This window comes from Oryx dammah, unplaced genomic scaffold, assembly GCF_014754425.2.
Source record: "Oryx dammah isolate SB20612 unplaced genomic scaffold, SCBI_Odam_1.1 HiC_scaffold_22, whole genome shotgun sequence".
In the NCBI taxonomy this organism is placed as follows: Eukaryota; Metazoa; Chordata; class Mammalia; order Artiodactyla; family Bovidae; genus Oryx; species Oryx dammah.
Genome location: NW_024070206.1, coordinates 4555720 through 4570561, shown reverse-complemented (window position 1 = coordinate 4570561; position 14842 = coordinate 4555720). Strand labels below are relative to the sequence as shown.

The window sequence follows — 14842 nt, the reverse complement described above, 5'->3', positions numbered from 1 at the left end:
CTAAAAGCTTTTGCAAAAGTTTGCCAAGCCATTCAATTATTTAAATAATTCAAAGTACATGCTTCAGAAGTCACTCTAAAAATAGAACCTGTTTCCCTGTCTGGTCTGTGCTGTGTGCCTCACCAGGAAGCAGTGTTTACTGGTTTAGCAGCAAAACAAAGGTTGTTTTTCTGTATCACTGTTGAGAGCTGGGAGGTTTACCTTGACCTATAAAATACGAAGATCTAATCTTTCCCATAGGGCTTCCCTGGTTGCTCAGTGGTAAAGAATACACCTGTCAAGACAGGAGACTCAGGTTCGATCCCTGGGTCAGAAAAGATCCCCTGGAGAAGGAAGTGGCAACCCACTCCAGTATTCTCGCCCATGAACAGAGGAGCCTGCTGGGGCTACAGTCTATGGGATCGCAAAAGAGTTGGACATGACTTAGCAACTAAACAACAACAGTCGTTTATGTCTTTACTCTTAAATTCCTTTTCTGTGGCTGATGCCTGGTTCCTCTCTACATCTCTCTCATTTGTCTTGAGAAATTCTCAGTATAGTTTTCTTATCACTCCTTAATGATTTTTGTGACTGGTAGCACTGGATGGGTTTCATTGGCCAACACTGAGTAGCTTTCAAACTTGTGATTGTGGCAGGGCATAAGAAATGAATTTTACAAAACAATTTAGGATGTGCATTCATATATGTATGTAACTGAAACAGATTACTTGAAGCAGTACTTACATTTCCTGTGAGACTCTTTAATATTTTCTATTCCATTACACTGATGCTTCTTATGAATTACTAGTGGGATTGCAGATCACAATTAAAACAAAAACTCTGCCTTCACGTATAGATCTTATGTTATTTGTGGGTCATTCTGCCTTCTGAGAGTCACCGGTCCTTTCTGATACAGCCTTTCCTGAAAAGCCTTCCTGCTGACCCAAGCTTTTCCTGCCAGCACCCCTCACTTGCAGGGCTCTTCTCCCCACAGAGTGCCCCTGCCCCCCTACAGCCTGGATGTGAAATGCACAGCCCTAGCCTAGTGCTTGCACGGTGACCTCTGGTCATTGGTACATAAGAAGATTCAGATCACATCCTTCAATTGCAGTGCAACCTGAAGACCAGCCGTCTGTGTTGTTTCTTGAATTGGTGTGTTCTTTGAGAAATTAATGCTCGTTTATTTTGTGAGGACAGCTAAGCCTGGTGTCCAGTTCAAGGCTGGCAGCTCCCGCCCAGTGTGTACCAGAAGAAATGTCTGAGGCCTGCAGTGGGGTTTCTCTGGAGCTGCTGTGATGGTCCCCAAGCTTTGGGGCCCAGTGACAGTCCCACACACCTCTCCATGGACATGGCATCCTGGTCCATTCTTATTTAAAAAGGAACAGTCATTTTAAAGGGGCATAGGGGAGAGTAGGCCTATATGTAGTTAATCATCATTTGGAGCACAAACTCTGAAATAGTGTCTGCTATATTTATTTCACTTTTCCAGTAATAGAATATAGATTTTTGTTTCCCCTTATGCGACACATCTCAAGGGCTCCAGTTTGCATTGTCATTACATTGGAAAAATATTTGATGGCTTGTCAGAAGGGAACATTTATAATTGTGTTTCTAGCCTGCACATTTTCAGCCTCTGGAACAGCGTGACAGGTAATTGAGGTTGAAATTGACAGCATTTACCACTTAAAAATGAGCACAAGAAATGCCAATATGCACTGTTTGAAATGGAAACTAATTTGGTTTTTGTAAGCACTTTAGGATTAACAGGGGAACTTCCCAGGTGGCTCAGCAGTAAAGAACCCACCTGCCAGTGCAGGAGATGCAGTTTCGATCCCTGGGTGGGGAAGGTCCCCTGGAGGAGGAAACGGCAACCCACTCCAGTGTTCTCGCCTGGGAAATCCCATGGACAGAGGAGCCTGGCGGGCTGCAGGCCATGGGGTCACTAAAGAGTCAGGCATGACTGAATAAACAACAAGGGTTAACATGATGCTTGATGGAAGTGATTTTGTAATGGAATCTATTTAAATGATTTGACTATTGTGTTTTTCATAACATTGGTGCAGGGTGTCATCCTGTGGCAGTGGTGACCTCAAGATGTGATGACCTCAAACCTTGGCTCTCTAGGGCCCACAGGTGGGGACCCTGCCGTATCAGCTCGCCCAGGTGTCCTGGAAATAGCCCTGCTTCTCATTTTGGTGCAGAGGCTGTGCATTTTGACTCTCTGGTCGCTCCTAGCACTCCTAAAGTGATATTGGAGGCACATTTTATCATTGGTGTAGTGTCACTAATCTAAATATTCTACATTGCTTGAAATGTCTGTAGTTCTGGCAACAGTGGGATGTTTTGAAACCTAGATCTCATCAGCATGTTCCAGTGACTGGTGAATCACTTGTTTAAGCCAATTCCTCTCAACTGTGTGCTGTTCTATACACTTGATCCCCATTTTATTTTTAAAACGATTTTATTACCATTACCCTTGATGTAAACCAGAAAATAAGAGCCTTGTGTTTAATGGTGAGGTTGCCTCGTCATCTTCTGTTGTAGGAATTGTGTTTCTTTCTTTTTTTTTCTAATGTAACTAGAAACCTTGTTAAGGTACAAGTGAAGCCATCTAGCTTTGCAGCGAGTACCATGGGGATCCATTAAACTGCTGCTTTGAGGCATGGAGCCAAGTTGGAACAAGAGGTTTTGTTCAAGATAACATGCCAGATGGGCATTTTAGGCAGAACTGTCCTCCCCAAAGCCTCATATACTGTGCTGTCATCAAAGTCTCTTCTCATCCACACTGTTGAGAACCAGCATCCTGATGAGAAGCCCAAGGCTGGTGCCCAGCCGAGTTGTCCTGCTGTTAACTAGATGCGGGACAAAGTATTGGTTAAGAGCCCAGACTCTGGAACCAGTCTACCCAGCTAGCAACCTCTCTGGTCTCTAGGTTCCCCATCTGTAAAATGGGCACAGTAATCGTGCCCATCCACTGCAGCTGCTCACTAAGGATTTGGTGTGCCCTTAATGCAGCACCTGCTTTGCTACAATAGCCCTTAGGGGCCAGCGCCTGTCTCTAGATTCAGATGGTGAACTCATCTGATGGGTTTAGAAGTCTAACATCTCCCTCCCAAAACAGCGCAGACACGTGGATGTTTCATGAATTTTTGTGAAGATGTACTTCAAGTTAACAATTGATAGAGTAGCCAAAGAGAGCAGATTATGAAACAGAGCTCTGGGATCAAAGTGTCTCCTTCTGATGCTTGCCTCCCCGAGTCCTTGTCCTTCATGGCATCAGCAGCTGGCCAGGAGAGGGACAAGGGCAGAACCTCATCACTCTCATTAGGGAGACACACAGTCTGTAGTCAGGAGTCAGGCAGCTCTGAGTTTCTAATAGTGAAATTAACTAACATGCACACAATTAAATCAGCCACATTCAGAATGGGACTGCTCCCTAACTGTTTGGACAGTGAAGATGTCTGTGCTGGCTGTTGCTTGTTAAGAGGTACATCTTTGGCACCTCACGGCCTCGTGCATGGTGGGTGGAGGCAGATGTATCTGAGGAAATAGAAGAAAACAGAGCCTCATCAGAAGGGTGGGAACTCTTCTCAGGCTTTGGCAGTGGTGACGTTGATCTTTCGTTACCCTTCACATATTCTAGAGGAGACAGACAGCTTTCTAGTCAATCAGATTTTTTAAATTACTTAAAAGGACATCCTAAGTATGGAACAAATCATTGCAGTAAATCTCATTCACATTTACCTGCTGCCACTTTTTAAATGCAAGAGGAGAATTTTTTTCAAGTGCATTTGAAAAGTTCATTTTATAAATTAGGAAATTTCACAGTAAGACTGAAAATAAGAGCCCAGAGTTTGGAATGTGGAACTCTGGATTCTCTCTTGGGCTCCTCCTCAAGCTGGTAGTGGGACAAGTCTGATGATGTCTGTGAAGAACTTTCTAACTATCATAGGCGTTTGAATGTGGGTGGGTTTTTTTTTTGTGTGTGTGAGGTTGATGAGGGTAGCGGAAGTTGTCATCATGATTCTTCCGATTCACATCGCGGGCCATCTGGGTATCAGGGGCTGTGACGCACATGCCCCTAAAGCAGGATGTTGTGTCCAATGGCCTGCTGGACACCCCGGGGTCCGGGCCAGGGCTGCTGACCCTGACTTTAAGATTTACCATGACTCCCAGAGTCTGAAAAGGCACATATGAGCTTACCCACATAAATTTTCATTGAGGTCTGTGCAATAGATGCAGATAGGAAGAAGTACCATGTGTCCAAAATTATAACCAGTAGATAATCCACGAACTTAGATTGTGAAGCACTATAATTACTAGGTTGAAAGTTCAGGGCCATTTTTTAATAAGTAATGTACAAGATGTATTAGTAACTGGCTTCTGTACTCTTTCCCAAGACTCAGCTCTCAAGGAGCTCTTTCATTTATTACACTTTATAAATATTCATGAAAATTGCCCCCAACATTTCTTTACCAACTTCTCTTTAAACTGGGCCAGCTATGCCCCCAGGCCCTCTGGAATCTCAGGTATCCCTTCCCTAGCTGACTGCCTGCTCCCCAAGTCCAAGAGAGGCTCTGTCTCCAGTCTCTTGGGTGATCGATGCCCTACAGGGTGTCTGCCAGCTGAAGATCAGGTGTTTGAGGCCTTGGGCTCACCCATCTCCAAGGCAACAACCATCTGTGGCTCACCTGGGCCTCTGCCTTCAACCCATCCCCACCATTCTCCCAGCCCAGACCCTGGACCTTTCTCTATTTGTAAAGAAACACGTTTAAGAACGTTGACATTCACTCAATAGATGAAAACACTAATTATTTTCTCTCTTCTTAACAGACACGGGACGACTTCCTGGGACAGGTGGACATACCCCTTAGTCATCTCCCGGTAAGATCGGTTGCCTGCTTTATAACACATGCAGTGAATGGCAGTTTCTGTCTGCAATTCAGGGTTATTTTCAGGGCAGTATTTCCTCCACACTGTGGAGAAGGCTGAAATGAAGCACAGATACTGTGAGCCTGACCCCTTCTAGAAGGTGGTCCTTTCAAGAGGCTAGGAGATCAGTTAATTGTAAAAACCAGGTGTCCTTGAACCATCTACAGATATCTATCAGCGTCGCCAGCTACTTTCTTATCTCATCTTCCTTTGTCACTTCATACAAAACAGCTGCCTGCTTCTGCCAAACCCCTTCTCCTTGTCACTGGAATGTCCTTGCTTTCAAGTTCATCCTTTGGCTCTAACCACATGTGTGTTCCCTTTGTCTGGAATTGTACCCTCTGTTTCTCCTGCACTTCATCTACACAGACTATGTTTCCGTGACTTTGGTTATGGCTTTCTCAGTTGGCACAGAGATGAAAGAAGAGATGCTCTTGGTCCTAAGTGAACTTGTCAGCTGGAAAGACTCTGGTTTCAGAAACTATACCGGGTCAGCACGTATGCTGTTGCTAGTAATCCTCTGCTCAAACGTATAGCAAAAGGATGGGGGCTATTGACCGTGACTGAGCTGAAAGGTGACTCCCACGTGTTCCAGTACCAATCAAATGGGGGCCCAGGCCTCCCTGGTGAGAGGTAAATGGCCTCGTGCTCCAGCTCTCCTCCCTCTTCCCCGGGGCATCATGAAGTGCCCTCAGCACCTCATTGTGCCCAGTCGTGTCTCACTCTCTAAGACCGCATGGACTGGAGCCCTCCAGGCTCCTCTGTCCATGGAATTCTCCAGGCAAGAATATGGGATTGGGTAGCCATTCCCTTCTCCAGGGGAATCTTCCCAACCCAGGGATCAAACCTAGGTCTCCTGCATTGCAAGCAGATTCTTTACCATCTGAGCCACCAAGGAAGCCCCACAATAGCAACTAAGAGAGACTAAGTCAAATGTTTCTGCCTTCCAAGGGCATTTTAAAAAAATGTTCTATGTGAGCCAATAGCATAAATCGTCTATAAACTAAAATGACCCAAACCACCTAGTATGAGCCTGCCGCTGTGTTGAAGCTGTAGCTGTCACTCTCTATTAAAGACCAAGAAAGGCCGTCTTACCCAGGAAGCTCTTGAAGATCTGTTGTGAGGGACTGTGACGGCAAGCACTTTACTCCTGTTTACTCAGGGGAGCTATTAAGGACAAAAGGTTTGAAGCTCGTTCCCTTCCCAAATATTGGAAACAGCAGTAGTGACTTTAGAATATCTTTGTTTATTTCTACATAAAAACCCGAAGCTCCAAGATGGTCGCGGAAAGTGGTCATATGCTCGAGACGGATTCCGTGAGCCTTGAGAACACTGATTGTCCTTTTATGGTCCCACTGAGAGCGCAGGGATGTCTCCACCTTGTGCAGAAAGATTGTTCATGTATTTCTACATCAGTGGGTCTTCTCTCCATGCTCTTCAGGCTGAAGCTGTAATCACATTACATTTTTAGACAGTGTTGGTTGTTTGGCCACTTCTTACCTGGGTGTCCCCAACCACCCTTTTCCCTAACATAAAAGCAGCATCACAGGGACTTTCCTGGTGGTTCAGTGGCTAAGACTCCATGCTCCCAATGCAGAGGGCCCAGGTTCAATCCCTGGTCAGGGAACTAGGTCCCACATGCCATAACTAAGACCCAGCATAGCCAAATAAATAAATATCAACACACACACACACACATCACAGTCAAGGCAAATTATGTACTTAAGAGGTGCAGCTGGAATTTTTGAACAACCTGCTCTAGTTCCTTGTTTGAGAGAAGGAGCATGGGTTGGTTTTGAAAGGTTGAGGGGAGTTCTCAGAGGATAGAAGAGTGTTTCTCTTCAGAGCCAAGTCAGTAGAGAGAATATTTTTACCTTTGGAGTTGGGTGGAGGCAAGATTGAGCTTTCAGAGGAGGAAAGGCTCCAGGCCAGAATAGAAGCCAACCGGTTCAAGAGTGGAACAGCGAGCACTCAGAGAGGGCTGAGGCCTTGCCCATGAGCTGAGTCAGCCGAGTATGGAGCCTCCCGGTGTCGGGCCTCCAGGATGGGTGTGCCCTGGGGCACCGTGTCTCCTCCTTAAGACTGACTAGCTTTGTGGAGCCCAGGACAGTCCTCAGGATGGGTCACACAGGACGCAAAAGGAGAGGTGAAGGTGCATTCTCCATCCTCTAAGTGACAGTGGAACCCGGCCGGCGTGTTCTCAGTGGACACGGCTTTGACCCCAGGATTTGAGGTGCTCTCAAGTGTATGTTCAGTCCTTTGTGTAGGACCCTCATGGGGAAATTGCAGTTAACATTGTATGATAACACAAGTGTGAGTATGTAAAACGCATGCTAGCATTTGAATATATTTTGTGGGTAGATAATGGATGCTCTTTTCTTAATAGCCACTTGACCACTGTCAAGGCTGTATGGCCTGTGGATTCAGTGATGTTTAATGTCATCAAATTTTAGGTAAAAGAGCTTAGGAACGTTGTCTCACTGGTCATGAGGGAAGGTAGTGCAGAGCGGTCCTGTGGTAGTGAGGTGCTGCCCGGGCCTCCTCAGACTCTGACGAATCAGATTGGGCATCCGGTTACTAATTAATTCCAGACAGCCCCATTCCCTGATAGAGGATTTATTCCTTTCACAGATGTTTGCTGATACAGACATGATTCTAATCTCTGAGGAAAAATCAGTGAAGCAAGTTCCTCCCTCACGTGTCTCAGCAGGGCTACCATCGCTGTAAACACGTGTTAGTCGAGCATTTGACATGTGGCTGATGTGACTAAAGAATGGAATTTATCATTTTATTTCAAGTCATTAAAGTTTACATTTAAAAGCTACATGTGGCAGTGTGGCACCCTCTTAGTTGGTTCAGCTGAGATCAGACCAGATTTCCCCCGCTTAGGCGAAAACTGTATGGTTCTGAATTCCCTTTTCCCGAGCTGATAATTCTGCCTACTGGAGAGAACTGGGTGTGGAGGGGCTCTCATACCCAAGGTTTACGTGGGCCTACTATTGCTTCTGTTGTGTCCAGCTTTGCAACCCCATGGACGGTAGCCCCCAACCAGGTTTCTCTGTCCATAGGATATTCTAGGCAAGAATACTGGAGTGGGTTATGATGCCCTCCTCCAAAGGATCTTCCCAATCTGGGGATCAAACCCATGTCTCTTTTATCTCCTCTTTGGCAAGTGAATTCTTTACCACTAGCGAGAATTATCAGTTGGGATTCAGTTTTTTCCCCCCTACCAGAATACAATTGCTGGTGGATACTGGCATTTGCAGTGTAGAACCATGCTCTTAAGTTGTTAGGGATGTCTCTCCTAAGCTGTCCTCACTCACACCTGTAAATTCCCTGACCTCGAGAAGCCTACCAGGAAGACCAGAGGGTCAGGGCAAGCCTACTTGCGGGTTATTCTGGTTTAGGAGCAGACCCATCCGTAGACACACAAGCCAAGTTATATGCACTTGAGCGTCTCAGAGCACTCACAGCAGTGCTTCTCAGCCCAGTGCCCACTGCTGGGTCCCCAGATAATTAACTGTGTGCGCTGCTGGGCCTTGGGGGCCATTGGGGCGGTCCAGCTTGGAGTTCTTCTGCCAGGGAGACAAGCAAAGGAGGCCCCTGGAAACAGAGAGACGAGGCCAGCAGGGCCGTGTGAAGCCGAGATGCACTCTGCATGTTAAAGCATCAGTACCCCCGTCAGTGACCACAGTGGCCCCAGGGGGCCAGCGTCAGCTCCGTGTTCGCCCTTAAACAGGACACAGTAGAGAGACATAATGAGAAGGAAAGGTAACTTCTTCTCCCCGCTTTGATTATGAATTCCCCAGTGCTTTATCAAATGCTTCCAGATGAAAGAAAATGATTTTGTCTTGTCACTCATTTTCATTCTTGGCTCTCAGGCCAGTTCTGCCAGTTTTATTTGTGGAAGGGGAGGAAAAAGGGATAGGAAATAGATCCAGGGAGTTTAAAACGGTAGGGACCTCTGTTTCCTTGGCTTCTGTTGCAAATATGCCACTCATCTTTTTTTTTTTTTTTTTTCCGTTTTACTTACTGTTGAGTGTGCATGCATGCTAAATTGCTTTAGTTGTGTCCAGTTCTTTGCAACCCTATGGACCTTAGCCCCTCCCCCCATGGCATTCTCCAGACAAGAACACTGGAGTGGGTTGCCGTGCCCCCTCCAGGAGTTCTTCCCAACCCAGGGATCCGACCAGCATCTCCTGCATTGGCAGGCAGATTCTTTACCACTAGCACCGTCTGGGAAGCCCACTGTTGAGGTTGGGAGTGAGTAAAAGAGAGGGAACAGGGAGAGTAAATAAGATTAGTCGTCTGACCTTTTATGCAGATCTGAGAATTAAGAAATCATAGATTCCTATTCACAGAAGTCTCCAAATGTCAAGCTTTAAAAGACCTCTCAGGAATAGTTAACTCGGAGCCTGGAGATGGGCAGATTGCCTTGGTAACCTTAATAAGTTAGTAATCCTTTATGGGACTCTTGTTTGTCTCACCTATAAAACAAGAGGATTCACGTAGATGATGCCAGGTTTCCATCTGGCTCTGTGAAAGCGCGCCTTCGCTGTCCATGGCACTAGCTGGCATTAGCTGTCCGTGGCGCTCACAAGCAGAGGCACTGCGACCATGACGACACGTGTGTTGCCTGGGAGACTTGGGCAGCACGGCGCACGTGGCGGGGTAGAGGCTGTGTTTTAGGAAGGTGGCCCTGCTCGCCTGATGTCTGTCTGCAGCTGAAACAAAGCTCCTCTATTTCTCCAGTGCATCACCAAAAGCGACCTTAGCTATAACTATCCTATTCTGACTTATTTTTTTAAGAAACACTATCATTTTTTACATGTTTTTTAAATTCTGTGTGTCATTCCCCAAAAGTTCATACAATATTTTATGACTTCCCCTTAATAATTAGAGACAAAAATAGCTCCAAGACTTGCATTAACAACAGAATGACATTTCTGGCAGGTGTTTGCCATTTACACCTCTGAGACTTGTCCTGACTCTTCTGTCAGTGTCTTCCCTGTCCTTTGAGCCCTTTCCCATCACCCCTCCTAGATGCAGAATCTCTGTATCTGTGGAAAACACACTGAGGTAGAGAGAGCTGTTTAAACACATGAATTTCTCTTATTTTCGTCAGGTGCTACTCAAGGCAGCCAGGGTTAACTTGAATTTATAGCTTTCCTACACTGAGGCGGCATTGGGATGGTAGCGCTATAATTTGTCATCTTAATTGTACTTGAAGGTAACTCAAATGATGAACACCCCTCTTATAATTCCAGCTGGTACCAGGGTAATGGTTCTGTCTCATGTGTACAGAATTCAGTATCTTAGAGCTTAGAGGGACTTTAGAGACCATTTGTCCACTCCCTGTATTTTACGGGTGGGGACCCCTGGGTGCACAGAGGTCGGTGGCTTGCCCAGTGATCTGCAGGTTGACCAGACCAGAGGTCTCCAACATTGATCTGTGGTGCCGTCAGGGGGCCAGAGGGCCTCAGTCTGAGGCTTGGGTGCTTTTAGCCATTGCATCCCTCTTTTGAGTCTAGGGTCCTGATAAGGCCGTTCCCTTCCACTTGCCCACAAAGTTATTTTTCACATTACATATATGTCAAGTAACTGCAGTTCTCTTTAAAGCAATGAATCCTTATAAGGTGAAATTGCTGTGTAACCAAAAGATTTTTTTTGAATGCTCGTGGCCTGGGGTAGGGGGTAGAAGCATGTATTTTGGCCACTGGTGCTATTAGCATCAACCTGTTTGAGATGGCTTTCTCCCAGAAACACTCTCAGGGAGTCTCCCCTGGGCGTTTCTCCAGGGACTGGGATCCAGCAGGAACCTGAATAGTGCCAGGAAGAATCCTATTGTCAGAGATTGCCATCTTGTTCATGTTCCATGGAGGTGAATTCTCATCTTCTAACACCCTGTCTTTATTGCAGAGCACTGAATTGATAGTGTTCACAAGTGACATGGAAATGTAGACTTGACTGACGATGATAATGGCCGACGTTTGTTAAGTGTGCCAGGAACCCTTGTGAGGACTTTTTATAGACCAGCTCAGTTGATCGGTTTAATTGTGACAATTCGATAAGCTCCTGTTACTGCCCCACTCCGTGGATGAGGGCACTGAGGCACAGAGGTAAAGACCCTGCCCTTGGCCACGTGGCTTTGTAGGTAGCAAAGCCAGAGCACAGACCTAGGATGTCTACGTCTTGAGTCTGTGCGGTGTTTGTCATTTAAACTATGTAGCCTATGGAAAGTTCTGTTTTTAGAGTCCCTGTAAGCTCTGACGCGCACGCGCGTGCGTGCGTGCGTGTGTGTGTGTGTGTGTGTGTGTGTGTGTGTGTGTGTGTCTGACTTCAGAAAAAAGTCTAGAGAATATAGCTGACTTTGCTTAGTGAGGGTAGCTTTTTGTGGCCCTAGCAGTTTACTGGAGATCAGGTGGATTAGTCAGCTACTTCGTGCTTCCTTCGTGCCAGACAGTGCTCTTGGCGCCAAGAATACAGTGGTGGGCAAATCCAAGTCTCTGATCTTACAAGGTAATATTCTATAGGTGATAGAATGATAAACTGGTAAATACATAAATAAGCATAAATACATAAAATAGTGGGAAGGAGGGAGATGAATCAGGACGCTGCAGTTGAGGATGAGAAAGGGAGGCTGTGATGGTGACTTAGCATGCGATGTCTGAGGATGTGACTTGGGATTCTGGATTTGGATGGCAAAGCGGAGACCGCATGGCCGTCTGTGTCTAAAGTCAGGGATGTCCAGCAGAAGGACCTGTGAGGGCGGGGTTAGATGACGTGCACGCAGGACAGGTGAGGTCAGGAGGGGTGGTGGTGGTTCAGTCGCTCAGTCATGTCTGACTCTGTGACCCCAGGGACTGCACCACACGAGGCTTCCCTGTCCTTCATCATCTCCCAATGGAGTCAGGGGTGATTGCAGAGACTGGTTCCCAGTGAGATGAGAGATAATGAAGAACCAGACCACGTTTAACCTTGTAGGCCCATAAGGAAGAATTTTCAGCCTATTATAAGCAGAATAGAAAGTCATTGGAAGTTTAAAGCAGAGAATGATATAAAAGATAATATTACAAACATAAATACTCACACATACCCTACTGATTTATAATAAATCATGTTGCTGTGGTTTGTCCCTCTTGCTGCAAAGGTATTTTAAATTGTGTTTAATTAAAGAGCCTAGGTATTTGAGGTTTTACTGCATGTAATATTTTTATTTTTTTGAAATAAAATTATTATATTTATTTCAATAAAAGTATTAGTTTTATTCCTACTAGTAATAGCTGCTATGTTTGAACGTACCAGTCACTGTGGATTTATATACATTGACTCACTCAAGCCTCACAGCATTCTAATAATAAGCACGAATATTTCCATTTTATAGACAAACTGAAGTTTAAAGAGAGTAAGCAACAGCATTATTAGCGCTATAACCAGGCTTTGAACCTAGATCTGTCCCTGCTCTTATACACAATTACATCCAACTCAGGCTGCAAGGTATATAAAAATCTGCATAGTAATTCTAGAAAATATTGTAACTTGTGGTCTGCCCTTACTACATCACTTAATTTTTTAATTAGTTGATTTTAATGGGAGGCTAATTACTTTACAGCATTGTGGCAGTTTCTGCCACACATCGGCATGAGTCAGCCGGTGCACGTGTGTCCCCCGTCCGGAAGCCCCTCCCGTCTCCCTCCTCACCCCATCCCCCTGGGTTGTCCCCGAGCACTGGCTTTGAGTGCCCTGCTTCATGCATCGAACTTGCACTGGTCATCTGTTTTACATATCGTAATATACATGTTTCAATGCTATTCTCTCAAATCATCCTACCCTCGCCTTCCCCCACATAGTCAAAAACTCTCTATTCTTTACATCTGTGTCTCTTTTGCTGTCTTCCATATAGGATTGTCGTCACCATCTTTACAAGTTTCATAGATATGCGTTGGTATACTGTAGTGGTGTTTCTTTTTCTGGCTTGCTCCACTCTGTATGATAGGCTCCGGCTCCATCCACCTCGTTGGAGCTGACTGCAATGCGTGAGTGATACTCCATTGTGCACGTGCACCGCAGCCTGTTCATCCATGTCTCTGCCGATGCGCATCTAGGTTGTCTCCTTGTCCTGGCCGTGGTAAGCAGTGCTGCAGTGATACTGGGGTATATGTGTCTCTTTCGATTCTTGTTTCCTCAGTGTGTGTGCAGTGTGTCTTTCCTCAGTTGTATGGGAGTTCTATTTCCAGTTTTTTAAGGAATCGCCACCTTGTTCTCCATAGTGGCTATCGCAGTTTGCATTCCCACCAACAGTGTACGAGGATTCCCTTTTCTCCACATCCTCTCCAGCGTTTATTGTCTGTAGACCTTTCGATGGCGACCATTCTGACCAGCGTGAGATGATCCCTCATTGTGGTTTTGATTTGCATTTCTCTAATAATGAGTGATATTGAGCATCTTTTCATGTGTTTGTTAGCCATCTGTATGTCTTCTTTGAAGAAATGCTTGTTTAGTTCTTTGGCTCACATTTTGATTGGGTTGTTTGTTTTTCTGGTATTGAGCTGCATAAGCTGCTTGTATATTTTGGAGTTTAATTCTTTGTTAGTTGTTTCGGTTGCTATTATTTTCTCCCATTCTGAAGGCTGCCTTTTCACCTTGCTTATAGTTTCCTTTGTTGTGCAGAAATTGTTAAGTTTAATTAGGTTCCATTTGTTTATTTTTGTTTTTATTTCCATTACTCTGGGAGGTGGACCATAGAGGATCCTGCTGTGATTTATGTCAGAGAGTGTTCGGCCTATATTTTCCTCTAAGAGTTCTATAGTTTCTGGTCTTATATTTAGATCTTTAACCCATTTTGAGTTTTTGTGTATGGTGTTAGAAAATTTCATTCCTTTACACATGATTGACCAGTTTTCCCAGCACCACTTGTAAAAGAGGTTGTCGTTTCTCCACTGTCTATTTTTGCCTCCTTTGTCAAAGATGAGATGTCCATAGGAGCATGGATTTATCTCTGGGCTTTCTATTTTGTTACATTGATCTATATTTGTCTTTGTGCCAGTACCATACTGTCTTGATGACTGTAGCATTGTCGTACAGTCTGAAATCAGGAAGCTTGATTCCTCCAGTTCTGTTCTTTTTCAACGTTACTTTGACTATTCAAAGTTTTTTGTGTTTCCATACAAATTGTGAAATTATTTGTTCTAGTTCTGTGAAAAATACCGTTGGTAGCTTGATAGCAATTGTGTTGAATCTATAGATTGCTTTGTAGTATACAATTTTCACTATGTTGAGTCTTCAATCCACGAACCTGCTACATTTCCCCATCTATTTGTGTCCTTTTTGATTTCTTTCATCAGTGTTTTATAGTTTTCTATATATAGGTCTTTTGCTTTTTTAGGTAAATTTATTCCTAAGTATTTTATTCTTTTCATTGCAGTCGTGAATGGGATTGTTTCCTTAATTTCTCTTTCTGTTTTTTCATTGTTAGTGTATACGAATGCAAGGGATTTCTGTGTATTAATTTTATAACCTGCAATTTCAGTATCTTCATTGATTAGCTCTAGTAATTTTCTGGTGGTGTCTTTAGGGTTTTCTATGTAGAGGATCATGTCATCTGCAAACAGTTCTACTTCTGCTTTTCCAATCTGTATTTCTTTTATTTCTTTTTCTTCTCTGATTGCCGTGGCTAGGACTTCCAAAATTATGTTGCATAGTAGTGGTGAGAGTGGGCACTTATTCCTGATTTTAGAGGAAATGCTTTCAGTTTTTTGCCATTGAGGGTAATGTTTGCTGTGGGTTTGTCATATATGGCTTCTATTATGTTGAGGTATGGTCCTTCTGTGCCTGGTTTCTGGAGAGTTTTTATCATAAATGGGTGTTGAATTTTGTCAAAGGCTTTCTCTGCATCTACTGAGATAATCGTATGGTTTTTATCTTTCAGTTT

General features: G+C 44.6%; 1 protein-coding gene across 9 annotated transcripts in view; it reads left to right on the top strand.

Moving 5' to 3' along the window:
- NEDD4L (NEDD4 like E3 ubiquitin protein ligase) overlaps positions 1 to 14842 on the top strand; it is a 370199-nt gene that overhangs the window by 276712 nt on the left and 78645 nt on the right. For all 9 annotated transcript variants that reach the window (XM_040264312.1, XM_040264311.1, XM_040264310.1 and 6 more), the window contains one exon: positions 4813 to 4863. In XM_040264312.1, coding sequence (XP_040120246.1) covers positions 4813 to 4863 — 51 coding nt within the window. The remainder of the gene's footprint in view (positions 1 to 4812; positions 4864 to 14842) is intronic.